This window comes from Pieris napi, chromosome 6, assembly GCF_905475465.1.
Source record: "Pieris napi chromosome 6, ilPieNapi1.2, whole genome shotgun sequence".
NCBI classification, from domain to species: Eukaryota; Metazoa; Arthropoda; class Insecta; order Lepidoptera; family Pieridae; genus Pieris; species Pieris napi.
The window spans coordinates 2254199-2268517 of record NC_062239.1 but is presented as its reverse complement, the minus strand read 5'-3'; the positions used below and the strand labels follow the sequence as shown (position 1 = coordinate 2268517).

General features: G+C 32.9%; 2 protein-coding genes across 10 annotated transcripts in view; one reads left to right on the top strand and one right to left on the bottom strand.

Moving 5' to 3' along the window:
* LOC125050391 (endophilin-A) overlaps nt 1-8646 on the top strand; it is a 30680-nt gene extending 22034 nt beyond the window's left edge. For 2 of the 9 annotated variants that reach the window (XM_047650227.1, XM_047650228.1), the window contains exons 6-12: nt 619-685; nt 1010-1054; nt 2423-2523; nt 3196-3299; nt 3546-3802; nt 6515-6633; nt 6836-8646. In XM_047650227.1, the coding sequence (XP_047506183.1) occupies nt 619-685; nt 1010-1054; nt 2423-2523; nt 3196-3299; nt 3546-3802; nt 6515-6633; nt 6836-6961 (819 nt within the window). In that variant the 3' untranslated portion in view covers nt 6962-8646. Of the gene's footprint in view, nt 1-618; nt 686-1009; nt 1055-2422; nt 2524-3195; nt 3300-3545; nt 3803-4957; nt 5045-6514; nt 6634-6835 lie in introns of all 9 variants that reach the window. The other 7 variants (XM_047650234.1, XM_047650230.1, XM_047650231.1 and 4 more) reach the window with 7 other exon arrangements.
* A 2419-nt stretch (nt 8647-11065) lies between these two features.
* LOC125050388 (polyubiquitin-A) lies at nt 11066-13867 on the bottom strand. The gene is made up of 2 exons (XM_047650223.1): nt 13707-13867; nt 11066-13494 (listed from the first exon to the last, which is right to left on the bottom strand). Exon 2 carries the CDS (start codon nt 13482-13484, stop codon nt 11199-11201), a length of 2286 nt encoding a protein of 761 aa, XP_047506179.1. The 5' UTR covers nt 13485-13494; nt 13707-13867; the 3' UTR covers nt 11066-11198.
* Between the last annotated feature and the right edge of the window lie 452 nt (nt 13868-14319).

The window sequence follows — 14319 nt, the reverse complement described above, 5'->3', positions numbered from 1 at the left end:
TTTTAAATTCTATAAAATATCGTAAACCGTAGCTGACTAGATTATTTATTAAATATATTTACTGACTCACGCAGTAATTGGAATGTTTTGTCAATTTCGATTTAAAGTAAAATAATTTTTTTCGGAGCTTAGCTTTCTGGCGTCACTTCTTATTATATCTTCACGGGGTTATTGTATAAAATAATATAAAAAGTCTTGAGAGAGATATATAACATTCTTCAATTATTATATCCTAACGCAAAGGACATTTACAACCCCAGAGGGCTCGCAAGTGTGTGTTGCCAGTGCCAATTATAATTGTTATAAAAATATGTTTTTAAATGCTTATACACGCTGTAATATATATTAAATTTTATATTTTGAAGACTAAAAATGTTTTTAGACGTTTGACTAATCGTTTAAATTACAAATAAATTTCACATGACTACAAAATAGCTTTTTTTACTGTAATTTGTTTTCTATTTGAAAAGGAATTTGTTTCTATTTTAAAACACGTAAACGAGGTTTTTAGTTTTATAATTGTATGATATCTTTTCGTATTGTTTACTTACAGCTTATACAAATTAAGATAAAACTTGTGATAGTGTTTCGTTAATTTAGTCTTTTTGTAAATTGCAGCATCACCGTAAGAAACTTCAAGGGCGAAGGCTAGATTTTGACTGCAAGAGACGAAGACAGGCTAAAGGTAATTAATACTTTTTTTCTATTGTTTTGTCAGCCTTGATATTTAAATAATTTTCCTGAGAGTAAATGCATAACACTGATTTTTGGGTTCTATATCAAAAATACCAGACGTAATTTTCCGATTTTTACAAAGCCAATGTGACATTATTTCTGAGCCTAAAAAATTTTCTCCACCATCTTTGTTGATTTTCAACTTAATATTTTTTTATAAATAGTTTTAGAATTTCCTATGAATTTTTTTATTGGTCTTTTTAAAATGTGAACGTAAAGTCTTTATTAAATTCGGCTAAAACTATATTTATAAGTTTACGTTTAATATACAAAGGTGTCCGGATAGGTCCTTACGCAAGTCCGAGTCACGGGAGAAGTGGTGAGATATGTATGGCTAGGGTACTTGGTGTTGCCAGATGAATAAAAACAATACTACATTTTAAAAAAGTAGTGGTATATAAATATGTTAGAAGCTATATTCAAATGTAGGTTGTATTTATCTGTTGTGGCCACATCATTTAAACCTTTAGTGAAAAGCTACTGAGAAACATCTATCACAGCCTTTAGAGTCTGTACGGAAAGACGAGACGAAAACAAATTAAACTTTTTTTTAATTTCGACAACAGTGTTACGTGATTATAATTAGACTTAATCTCAATCTTGATATGATAAAATTAAATAAATATAATTTTGTGAATAAATGTAATGTGTGAATCTTTTTCCATACAGACTCTAACTATTATCTATGATTTGAAAAACTTTGGGTAAAAGTTTAAGTCGAGACTTAGCGCGAACCGTATGTCAAAGTACGACATTTTTTGTCAAAATCTAATAGTCCATTTTAATGTTACATGGGCTGAACATTTGATACAGGACGCAATTTTATTTATAGGACATGTAGGGGGGGTCAATACCATGGGGGGGATGTCACTTAAATAAAACGCACCGACAGACTCTACCTCATAGGTGGCAGGGAAAAGAGTCAAATTGTTTCCAGTTAACGAAATTTAAAAAATTATAGAGGAACATCTTCAGAAAGAGATCCTCTACAAAATTGATCTGAAATAACTTTTTGATAAAATCAAAAGAAAAAAGTTATCAAGCAAAATAAGATTTTTTTTAACCTTTTCAACTTTTGAATTTTGGATTTATGATAAAAAGTCACACAAACATAATTGTAGGCAAAGCGATTTGTTGCAAAATATGTCTTCACAAATTTTTTGTGCGATTAATAGTTTAGGAGATATAGCCAAAAACGTGTTTTCACCCCTTTTTCCAAGATGGCGGCCGGGGCGCGAACCCTACAACTTGGATTTAAGCTTGTATTGACTCCCCCTACATGTCCCATAAATAAAATTGTGTCCTCTATCAAATGTTCAGTTTGGCCTTCAAATTGTAACATTTCAATGGACTATAATGTGTTTGACGAAATTGAATATGTTTTTGACTAAATTCGATATATTTTTGAACATACGGAAGTCATATTTAGCACTAAATGCCGGCTTTAAATCTTAGTCTCACCTTTAGTGCTAGATTGTATAAAATATCATCTTATACGAGACATCACTTATAATATAAGCTTGTTTTTTTTTTCATGTTCCCGTTCCGCCCTTGCACCGAATCTCCGATCGCATTATTCAACCTTTATTTCTTTGGTCTGTATTTTTTATTTACAACCATTTTTATACTTTTATTTATCGTGTTTTGTTGTCATATTTCTAATGATGTGTGGAGTTACATACATCAGGTTCTCACATTCCAGACGACGAGATCCGTCAGGCTGAAGACAAGTTTGCAGAGTCCCTTAGCCTCGCACAAATTGGCATGTTTAACCTTCTCGACAATGATGTGAGTAGATAGGCCGTATATATTCAAAATATGTGATACATATTTATCAAAATAATCTTAGAGATATTTAAACGGAATCTCACCCATAAATGGGAACTATTAGACATTTTTAATTCAATTTGATGACGTGTTACTCCTCTAGGTTGAGTATTGTTATGATGCATAGCAATAATATAACGTCTTAATTAATTTTGACATAATTTTGCAAGTATTCGGGAAATTGATAACTAAGAATATTCAAAAGTGTCTCACGCTTTAGCTATTTAAGCGAAACGCCGGATTTTTTATCGAAAATATTTTTTTATTAATCAAACGCGTGTGCATCGGCTGCAATATTTCTGCATCTTTATTGATCATTAACCTGATGCATTTTGGACCAGAAACATTTATTTTCGTCGGAAATCGAATACGAGAGACATACACAAACATTGGTGTGTTATTAACTAATGACGCATGCGCCCTAACTGGACTGGCCCATTCACACAATTAGTCGGTGGTAATTTATTATATGTATATACATATTATGGTATAATTTATTTTGAAGCAAACCTAAAAATATTTACGATATTCATTTATAAACATTCAGGACATCTAAAAGAAGAAAGAATAACACTGATGTAAAAAAAATAGTACAGTTAAAACCGTATAATCAAGTTATATTATTTCGATTAGGTGGAGCAAGTGGCTCAGCTATCGTTCTTCGCAGAAGGTCTTCTTGAATACCACCAGCAATGCACGGAGATTCTCAAAGGACTTGTATCTACGCTTATGGAGAAGTAAGTTTTGGTACAGATAATTAATTGTTATTGTTTTTTTTTTTATAAAACTGAACTGAGTTTTTTTGTATGTTTGATCTAATGACAAAAATTTCTGTTTGAATAAATAAAAAAATTGCCGTTGGACAGGCCATCAAATGAAAAGAAACTTACTGAATGAACCCGTCGGGCTCAGCTATTGAAATATTTTCCAGGCTGCAACGTATTTCTAGTTAGAAAAAGGTTAATACAAAATATAAATTGCAGAAAAGAAGAGGCGATAAGCCGACCCAAGTTGGAGTTCGTGCCGAAGACCCTCGCCGACCTTAACATTGAGGGCATCAACGAGCTGAACCACGGTAAACGCTACGGCTCGGTCCACAGTCTTACCCGCTCCAATAAAGCCTCCTCCTTAGCCGACCTTTCCTCCCTCGACAGAGCTTGGGACTCCCAGATCCCCAAACCTATAGGGTTCAAGCCCCATCCGGCACCCAGAATTGTGAACGGAAGAGATCCCTGGACAGGTGATTTATTTTTTATTTGCTGTTTTTTTTGTTTATTGGTGACGCGTGGTATGGGTACATGGCTATATGGTTCGGGAGCTCTGAAAAATTCTAGGAATATATGTTTTTTTTGTATACGTCTATGGTTATGTGTTTACTAATATGGCACTATTTGTTAACAGAGCACTCATACGCTTACAAACACTGCAACTTCTAACTATGCGGTTTTCATTAAAAAAGTTAAAGTCAAATTGTTTAGATTCTTAACTATCACTGTTATAGCAAGCCCAAAGCTACGTACGTAATACATTTTTTTTGCTTCTTATACTCGGAGACACTAATAAAGGTGAATATTTAAAAAGTAATATTTCAGGACGTTCCCTTCCGAAATCCTTACCATTTCCAACCATCCGTTTTTTATATAAGTTCCTTTAATGGTAGATATTAATAGACAAACTCAATTAAACAATTGAAGTATTTTATAAAAGTTTAATTTAGTTTGGACTGTGTAAATTGATGTCAGTACAAATATATGCAAAGGCTAATTAAATTTTGAAAAAGCGCAAAGCCTTTGCATATATATCGTTTATGGAGTTCTAAATGGATATTTTCTCAAATAATCGTTCTTAATGTCTCTTTCCTATAGTAGTTCTGGTTATTGTTCCTTCTGCATTATGAGTCCCGTGGCCCAATCGAAAATGTATCAATAGTGTGAGTTTTAATCTCAAATTTCTGCTACTTTTAATGTAGTTTTTTATTGTTTAAATTATTTATGTGAAGTCAAAGTTCGCGAGTTATTTGTATTTCGACGTCTAAACACCGCCATATTGCCTCAAGCGGTGTTACGGGCTGCTTTTCAATTTCAAGATTTTTGGGCAAAGTGTATCAAAAATAAGAACGATCAATTTTACGATTGGGCTACGATGTCGATATACCTTAAAATCGATCAAAACATTACGTAAAATTATATTAATTATATTCGTTATAATTTATGTGTAATTTAGTTTAGCCGTGAATAAAGGCAACAAATATCTGATTGTAAAGATATATGGTTGCGATTTTGATCGAATTTATTTCCAATAATTGGAAATCTACAGTTTAGTATATACACTCATAGGCAATGTATGTATTACACTATGTATGTACAAATTGACGTACTGAGTGATTTGGGAGCAGGCGGCTCTCGAGCAAGCTCGCCGGAGCACAAGCCGCCATCGAACCTGGAACTCTTCCCGGGTGGCAACGCGCAACGCTCCAACAATGGTAACACACACAAACACAAGACCGGCTGCGCTATTAGATAATGGATCGCCCTCAAAATACAATTGCTCAATACTGTCCTACACTATTTATAATTATTGCTTCTCTAGTAGGCATTGCATTATTTCTAGAATATTTTAGCAGTCTCAAATCTGCTTTTATGTGATTTGCATACGTTGTTCCCTTGCTTGGCACATATGAGACTGTCGATAAGTACTTTTGTCCTTTTGTCTTCAATTATTAGGTTAATCAATAATTTTTCAATAATTTTGGAGATTCCCTCGGATCGGTGCTGTGTCACCCGTATGCCAAAATCTCCTGTGTTAGACTTTATATTCTCGCTCTCCCATATATCACTTATAAAAGTCGAAATTAAATAACAATATATTTCTGGCTTATAACAATACTCTTGGAATTCATAATAGGAACTATCCAATATCATTAACAACAGAACTATTACTATATCAATAAATTTGTCTACCTCTTGAGATTATCCATTCTCAAACCGCCAGCGTACATGCGTAGTTGATTTTTCGTAGGTATTACATATACATTAAATTAGTTGTGCAATTTGATTTCTTAGTCATTCTTTTAATTATAACACAGCAGAATTACCACCAAAAACACTTCATTAAATGACACTCCCGCTAATATTATTGAGATGTGCTTTTGGGGCCGATTTTTTCGTTCCGTGCATGTTATGCTTCTCATTCGAATGACTCGAAAATCCGTTTCATCATAATACGAAATCATTAAACCACTAAGAGACGTGTTTTAAATCATTTGTGAGAAATAAATAGTATCAGCTGATTTATTTATTTAGACAAGCGAATATAGTCGCTTTTCTTATCATGTTGACACTATTTGTTTCTTTGTTTTTGTTTTATTATTTAGGCTAGTGTTATCAATGTTTGGATATAGACGTTTTTCCTTATAATCTTGCGCAATGATAACTGTTTCCTATGAGTCACCAAGTTAATCATGCTAATGGCCTTTACAGTATGACACGACCTCAATAACAACTAGGATATTCTTTGGAAGAACAGTTTGTTGAAATGCTTGCGTTTCGTTTGTGCATGATAAACAAAGCATCGTAAAAATAATAAACTCATTTTACTCTACGTCAGTTACCATGGTTACCGTTTACATAGAACAACATCGTAACAATGGTAGCACCATTTAGTCCATGTTTAATAAAGCTTCTAGAAAATCAAATTTTGTTTTCTATTTTTACATTATTTAGTTAAACAGTGTAAACTTTATATAGTGACGGTGAAGGGACTGCGAGAGTTGTTTTTCAACGATATTTATTATCGGATATGGAAAATAAAGCAAACTCGAGAAATTTTGACGGTAGTTTAAATCGAGGGTACGCCCCTCAATTTACATAGAGTTTACACTGGAATTAATCTTTTAACTTAGAATTTGATATTAATGGTCAATAATTAGAAATATAATAATTATGTAATGTAGCGTCACCATTGCCATCTCCCGTGAAATCGCCTGCGCGGACGCCGAGCGTGCAACAAAAGGCATGCTGTACCGCCCTCTATGACTTTGATCCCGAAAACCAAGGAGAACTTGGATTCAAGGTAAACTTGCATTCTGTTTTGAGTTTTTATTTTTTTTATAAAAATCCATTTATATGGATAAGAAATAGTTTTTAAAAATCTATAAAATCTCGCAGAATGTCGTCTTTAAAAAGAAAATATTTTTTTATACCTCTTAACTCGGCTACTTAATAAACCGAAGTGTCAATTAATTAACTATATTAAATTATCAATTGTTTTTTAGGAAAATGACGTTATCACCCTGATCAATAAAGTTGATGACAATTGGTTCGAAGGCAGCATCAATGGGAAAACTGGTTACTTCCCCATCAGCTACGTTCAAGTCACTGTTCCCCTACCTAACATGTAATTCACTTTATTAACATGCAACACGCCATTCTTTTAGATTAATACAAGAAAAGCGTACAACGCAGTATAAGAACTTGTGTAAAAAATTACTTGACTTAATACAATACAGTTTAAAATATAGCTACACAGTACACATATATAGAACCAATAAATTTATTTTTGCTATTGTCGCAAAGCATATGTTTGCGATAAGATAATATTGAAATTAATGGGAAAAACGTGATCGAGATGTATACATATATTAAAAATATTTTACGCCTTTTTGTCAATTATTACAAATATTATTTAACCTAACCAAAGATTAATTTTTCAGCTATATTTTTATATGTAGCCTAAGCCTAAAGAATGGCTGTGTTGCATCAAGTCTCAGTATTACAGTAGGCAATTTATTCGCAGATAAATTGTGTCTAAAGCTCAATAATTAAAATGTTAATAACCTGATCAAATCTTCATTATGTTAATTTTCGGTCTTCCATTTGTTTCGGTAATTCAAATATTTCCATTACAATTATGCCAAATAGAACCCAACGAAATATTGCAGCTAGTTTTTTAATTTTAGACCAAAACATTTTTGAATGAATGTTAAATGCATAATAAATGAGATTAAATGAAAGTGTATATTTAAAAACATTCCTGTTTGTGTAGCGTATTTTAATTTTATAAATAATTTTCTTGTAACTACGAACTATTTTAGTTACGCTTTGGAAATCCGACAGGTGATATTTTTGTGGAATTAAATTTTATATTTTGTAGACATATTCTAGAAATGAAATTGCCATTTCCTCCATTAATATAGATTGTCACGTATTAATAGGTTTGATTAGATTGCATAGATTATATTGCGGATAATTATTTGACAGAAACGTATACAAGTATATACACAAAGCATTGTGGGGACGTAAGTTGTTGAATCTTGCCAAATATTTGTGGCTATTCGATGTTCGATGTTTATGATAAATGTATTATGAAATGATGTTATTGTGATAATATTAATAATCATGCATTTTGCGCTATGTCGTGTACGGTCAATTTTTTATGTTTCGTTTTATGACAATTGACATAATCATAGAGAAATTAAATCCAATATGTGGCCTCTAAATAGTTGTTGTACTTTTAATGCATGCATTTCACTCAGAATTTCACGATATTTATTGGTGTTAATGTGATGTTATAATCATAATTCATAAATCATTCACATGAATTTGACCCCATACTTCTGGCATATAAAAGACAATACCTAGATCTAATGTTAGGTGTATGTAAGTTCTAATCGTTCTACCTTCAAGTGTCTATTATAAGTATTTTGAGCAAATAATAAATTAAAATTGGTGTTAATGTAATCGGTGTACGGCCGACAGACGTGTTTAAATGTTTCTTCAACACGCTAATATCGTTGATCCTTCCACGTGGTGAGTTTCGGATCCCTCAATATATAAAACCCTAACAAACTACAAATAACTGGGTGCCTATATTGCAGAGACGGTTATATTTTTAAATGTGCTATGTATATTGGGTGCATGCACTCGGTGCGAGTTGGTAACTGTTTCGTAAATGTATTCTTGTTCATGTTACTGTAATATTAAATCTAATTGATAGATACTTGACAATTTACGAGATATTTGTTTATATTAAAAAAATATCCTGAACTTTATGCTCGTTTCGCCTCCTAATAAAATGTTAACTGAATTTATGCGTTTTATTTCCACCTACTAATTACTTATTCGTGTATAATAAATGAAGGCTTTAAATTTTCCAAGTTCATATAAGCAAGATAAAAACTTGTTTATAAATACACACCTCGTTATGAATTATGGTAATAAGGTAAAGTACAAACAGTAATTTATGTTGGAAAACAATATAAGAAACTTCTAGAATATTATAGCAATTATATGATAATCATACATTTAAATAGAGTAATGACGCATTTATTTATCGTAATTTTACAGAAAAACTGAACTAAACCTTGCGATATTGATATTGACACTAAAATTGTGAGTAATGCTAATAATGTATTTAAATTAGACAAGCGTAAAACAATAATATTTCATTCGGTTAGGACTGTTTTCTGGTTCCTAAGGCAATTTATTGAAATAAAAAAACTATTATTTAATACAATAATGTTTATAAGATGAGATAGTTGATAAACGACTGCAGTTTGAAAGTTGATACTGTAAATTGCCTAAAAATCTAAAATTTCTTTGAATAGTCCCAAATATATTTCTACAGTTACATTGATCATTTTCTTTAAAGTTAAGAGAGTCTTTTCCGGACCCGACACAATAATTATTGTTCTCGCAATCGAACCCAGGTGCATTAAAAAATCCATTCACTCAACCACAGCCAAAAATACGAGATACCTATAATAATTTCTTGCATAATATCTTATAAATATTCTACTTAAATGAATGAATGTATGAAGCCAAATAAATGAAGAAAAGAAATAAGTATTCACAAAGGTTACGTAAACGAAGCCCTTGAATTATAAGCCGCTACAAGGGCATTATTATTATAAACATAAGGTAAAGAAAACGAATAAGTATGCTTTAATAACCACGTTAAATGTGAGGAAAACTCGTTAAAATAAACGGTGTTTACTCATTTAAATAACGAAAGAAATTGTATTTACGTAGACCGGACGTACCTAGCCCACCTACTTAGTACTTGCATATCTTTTTAGTATAAATATTAATGGATGAATTTTAATGTAAAGATAAGCCAAAGAAACAAAGTTATATAGCCTGTAGGTACACACATAATCAAACAAAATTTTAAAGCGCATTACGTATGCGACATGCGTATACCTAATATGGAGCGTTTGCTAATGCCCGGATTCCAAGAAAATTGTATACCCGATAGACGGTAAACTTAATATAGAACATATGTAGGAGACATCTGACGTAGAGGTTCTTATTAATCCAATAAGTACACCGTAATATCTTACTTTTATTCTTCATACGATTTATTTTATATTGTCGATGATTTTCTGTTCTTATTTAAGAAATACGTCAATAGTCTACAAGACATTAACCTCAATAACTTTGAAGCTAAGTATAGAGCGGTTATCGTCTTCAGTCTGGTACGTTCACCTCTCTCCATCGCCTCAATGATCACGTTACTCCCCGTCCAAGAAAATCAATAAATGGGGACAACAAAGGCACCAGATTCATACATAAAATATTTTTAGGTACAAACGTTGCATATGCACATTTTGTATTATTTACATACTCAAGACTCATACATACATACTTAGACTTTAACGTACATATATGAATAAATATAATGATAGATTCATAACGTGTTATTTTATTTGAAATAACTTCACGCTGCCATGACCTAGATATTCATTGGGTCGTGAACTATTAACGCGGACCGCCGTTTCAACTGGGACTTACAAAATGCGGTCAATACTTTTCGTGATTTACAATTAAAAATACCGTAGCTACATATTATGTGCATGTGTCTTTTCTTGAATGAACTATCTAAGATTATACTAGGATATAATATTGATTGTTAAAGAAATAAATATATGTACTTCTTACTAGCCAATTTTTAAATATACAAATAAAAACGATGTTGTGTTTGATTAGTCAAACCCTAACCCATTCTTTGGTTTTATCAGGTACTAATATTAAATAGAGGATCTAATTTGTTTTAAAACACCATTTTACCCAATTAAATTAACAGCTACTCATTAAATTTAACATACTGACCAATTTGTTGGGTTACAAAATTTCAGTTATGTATATTTTAATTAATGGTTGCCTACAAATCTAGAGAAAGTTGCGGAAATAAGCAACATAGTAAGGATCTGTTATATATCGCATTATTTATTTTTTCGGAATTGGAACGGATCTAGAATAATATAAGCCTAATTCAAATGAAGCTTTTAAAATATTTTCTTTTTAGTAAAAATTTTCAATGTACATGTTTTCATATCATTTCATCATTCTTTACAGTATATAAAATTGAAAAATTTCAGTTTTATTGGCTAAAATGAAACTACTAAGTAGTCTGAGTCTTGAGTATTTATTCATTTTGAAAATAAATTGCATTTTGAATGTTAACAACTTGAATATTAATTTTATGTAGCAGGGTCAAAACAAAAGTATTTCAAAAAATTATTAATAACTTATTGCAAGTAAATTTACAATAACTATAAAATCTTGGAATGGTTTCATAAATTTTCAAAAGATTTTTCAATACTGCAACAAAATATGGCTCATGAAGCGGTTGCTTCATCAATTGCCACCTCTCAGACGGAGTACTAGATGCAAGGTTGATTCCTTTTGAATGTTGTAGTCTGAAAGGGTGCGTCCATCTTCTAATTGCTTACCAGCAAAGATGAGACGTTGCTGGTCTGGTGGAATACCTTCCTTGTCTTGGATTTTAGCTTTAACATTTTCAATGGTGTCCGAAGCTTCCACTTCTAGTGTGATGGTTTTGCCTGTCAGTGTTTTAACGAAAATTTGCATTCCTCCTCTGAGACGTAACACAAGATGAAGTGTAGATTCCTTTTGAATGTTGTAGTCTGAAAGGGTGCGGCCATCTTCCAATTGCTTTCCAGCAAAGATGAGACGTTGCTGGTCTGGTGGAATACCTTCCTTGTCTTGGATTTTAGCTTTAACATTTTCAATGGTGTCCGAAGCTTCCACTTCTAGTGTGATGGTTTTGCCTGTCAGTGTTTTAACGAAAATTTGCATTCCTCCTCTGAGACGTAACACAAGATGAAGTGTAGATTCCTTTTGAATGTTATAGTCTGAAAGGGTGCGGCCATCTTCCAATTGCTTTCCAGCAAAGATGAGACGTTGCTGGTCTGGTGGAATACCTTCCTTGTCTTGGATTTTAGCTTTAACATTTTCAATGGTGTCCGAAGCTTCCACTTCTAGTGTGATGGTTTTGCCTGTCAGTGTTTTAACGAAAATTTGCATTCCTCCTCTGAGACGTAACACAAGATGAAGTGTAGATTCCTTTTGAATGTTGTAGTCTGAAAGGGTGCGGCCATCTTCCAATTGCTTTCCAGCAAAGATGAGACGTTGCTGGTCTGGTGGAATACCTTCCTTGTCTTGGATTTTAGCTTTAACATTTTCAATGGTGTCCGAAGCTTCCACTTCTAGTGTGATGGTTTTGCCTGTCAGTGTTTTAACGAAAATTTGCATTCCTCCTCTGAGACGTAACACAAGATGAAGTGTAGATTCCTTTTGAATGTTGTAGTCTGAAAGGGTGCGGCCATCTTCCAATTGCTTTCCAGCAAAGATGAGACGTTGCTGGTCTGGTGGAATACCTTCCTTGTCTTGGATCTTAGCTTTAACATTTTCAATGGTGTCCGAAGCTTCCACTTCTAGAGTGATGGTTTTGCCCGTCAGTGTTTTAACGAAAATTTGCATTCCTCCTCTAAGACGTAACACAAGATGAAGTGTAGATTCCTTTTGAATGTTGTAGTCTGAAAGGGTGCGGCCATCTTCTAATTGCTTACCAGCAAAGATGAGACGTTGCTGGTCTGGTGGAATACCTTCCTTGTCTTGGATCTTAGCTTTAACATTTTCAATGGTGTCCGAAGCTTCCACTTCTAGTGTGATGGTTTTGCCTGTCAGTGTTTTAACGAAAATTTGCATTCCTCCTCTGAGACGTAACACAAGATGAAGTGTAGATTCCTTTTGAATGTTGTAGTCTGAAAGGGTGCGGCCATCTTCCAATTGCTTTCCAGCAAAGATAAGACGTTGCTGGTCTGGTGGAATACCTTCCTTGTCTTGGATTTTAGCTTTAACATTTTCAATGGTGTCCGAAGCTTCCACTTCTAGAGTGATGGTTTTGCCCGTCAGTGTTTTAACGAAAATTTGCATTCCTCCTCTAAGACGTAACACAAGATGAAGTGTGGATTCCTTTTGAATGTTGTAGTCTGAAAGGGTGCGGCCATCTTCTAATTGCTTTCCAGCAAAGATGAGACGTTGCTGGTCTGGTGGAATACCTTCCTTGTCTTGGATCTTAGCTTTAACATTTTCAATGGTGTCCGAAGCTTCCACTTCTAGAGTGATGGTTTTGCCCGTCAGTGTTTTAACGAAAATTTGCATTCCTCCTCTAAGACGTAACACAAGATGAAGTGTGGATTCCTTTTGAATGTTGTAGTCTGAAAGGGTGCGGCCATCTTCTAATTGCTTTCCAGCAAAGATGAGACGTTGCTGGTCTGGTGGAATACCTTCCTTGTCTTGGATCTTAGCTTTAACATTTTCAATGGTGTCCGAAGCTTCCACTTCTAGAGTGATGGTTTTGCCCGTCAGTGTTTTAACGAAAATTTGCATTCCTCCTCTAAGACGTAACACAAGATGAAGTGTTGATTCCTTTTGAATGTTGTAGTCTGAAAGGGTGCGGCCATCTTCTAATTGCTTTCCAGCAAAGATGAGACGTTGCTGGTCTGGTGGAATACCTTCCTTGTCTTGGATCTTAGCTTTAACATTTTCAATGGTGTCAGAAGGTTCAACTTCCAATGTGATGGTTTTTCCCGTAAGAGTTTTTACGAAGATCTGCATTTTATAAGATCTGCAAAAAAATGAATACAATATTATTTGGCTATTTAACAGATATTTGATTTACTGTATTATTGATTTGGGTGATTAAAATGGAATGACGCATCTTCGAAGTTCGAAACAAAGAAATTTCTCGTTCACAAAATGGCGTCGCACACCACTGCTCGTCCTTTGTTTGAATATAAAGATATGACGCAATAACAAAGAGAGGTTTGGAAAACTTACCTTTAACTACACCGAAGTACGAATAATTAACAATTTTTATACTTAATGCAAATATTAATTAACTACAATTCACAATATTTAGATAACATAAAAATTAAGTTATATACAACACTCTAGTAACACGTCAATACTCAATAGCGCTAGAGAAAAATGGCAATGTCAATTTGCGTGGAGTACGATATTTATACTTTCGGGACATATTTTTTAATATTGCAACCCTCATATAATCAGTCGCACACACGAGTGAGATTATAAAGTGATTTAAATTAAAAAAAAGACTTAAATAATTCTTTTTTGTTACTAACATTGTATAATAACCCGGAATTTCTTATATATTTATATATCCTCTCGAATCCCCCTATTGGCTTTTCGATAAATCAAGATTAAGTTAAAATTTAAATTGTAAGTAGAAATATTTATTTGCATAATATATTGCATATTTTTATTACTACTACTACTGATACTACCATTTACCGTCAAGTTCTTCATAATTTTATGAAGATTTATTTTAACCGATGAAATAAGGAAAGGTTTCTAATATAGTTTTTACTATTTTATGTCACTTAAAATATACATATAAATCATTACAAATGAATATATGACTAATGCTTTA

Bases quoted from the DNA above. Each gene is read 5' to 3' on its own strand.
- LOC125050388 (XM_047650223.1), bottom strand. From the start codon at position 13,484: ATGCAGATCTTCGTAAAAACTCTTACGGGAAAAACCATCACATTGGAA.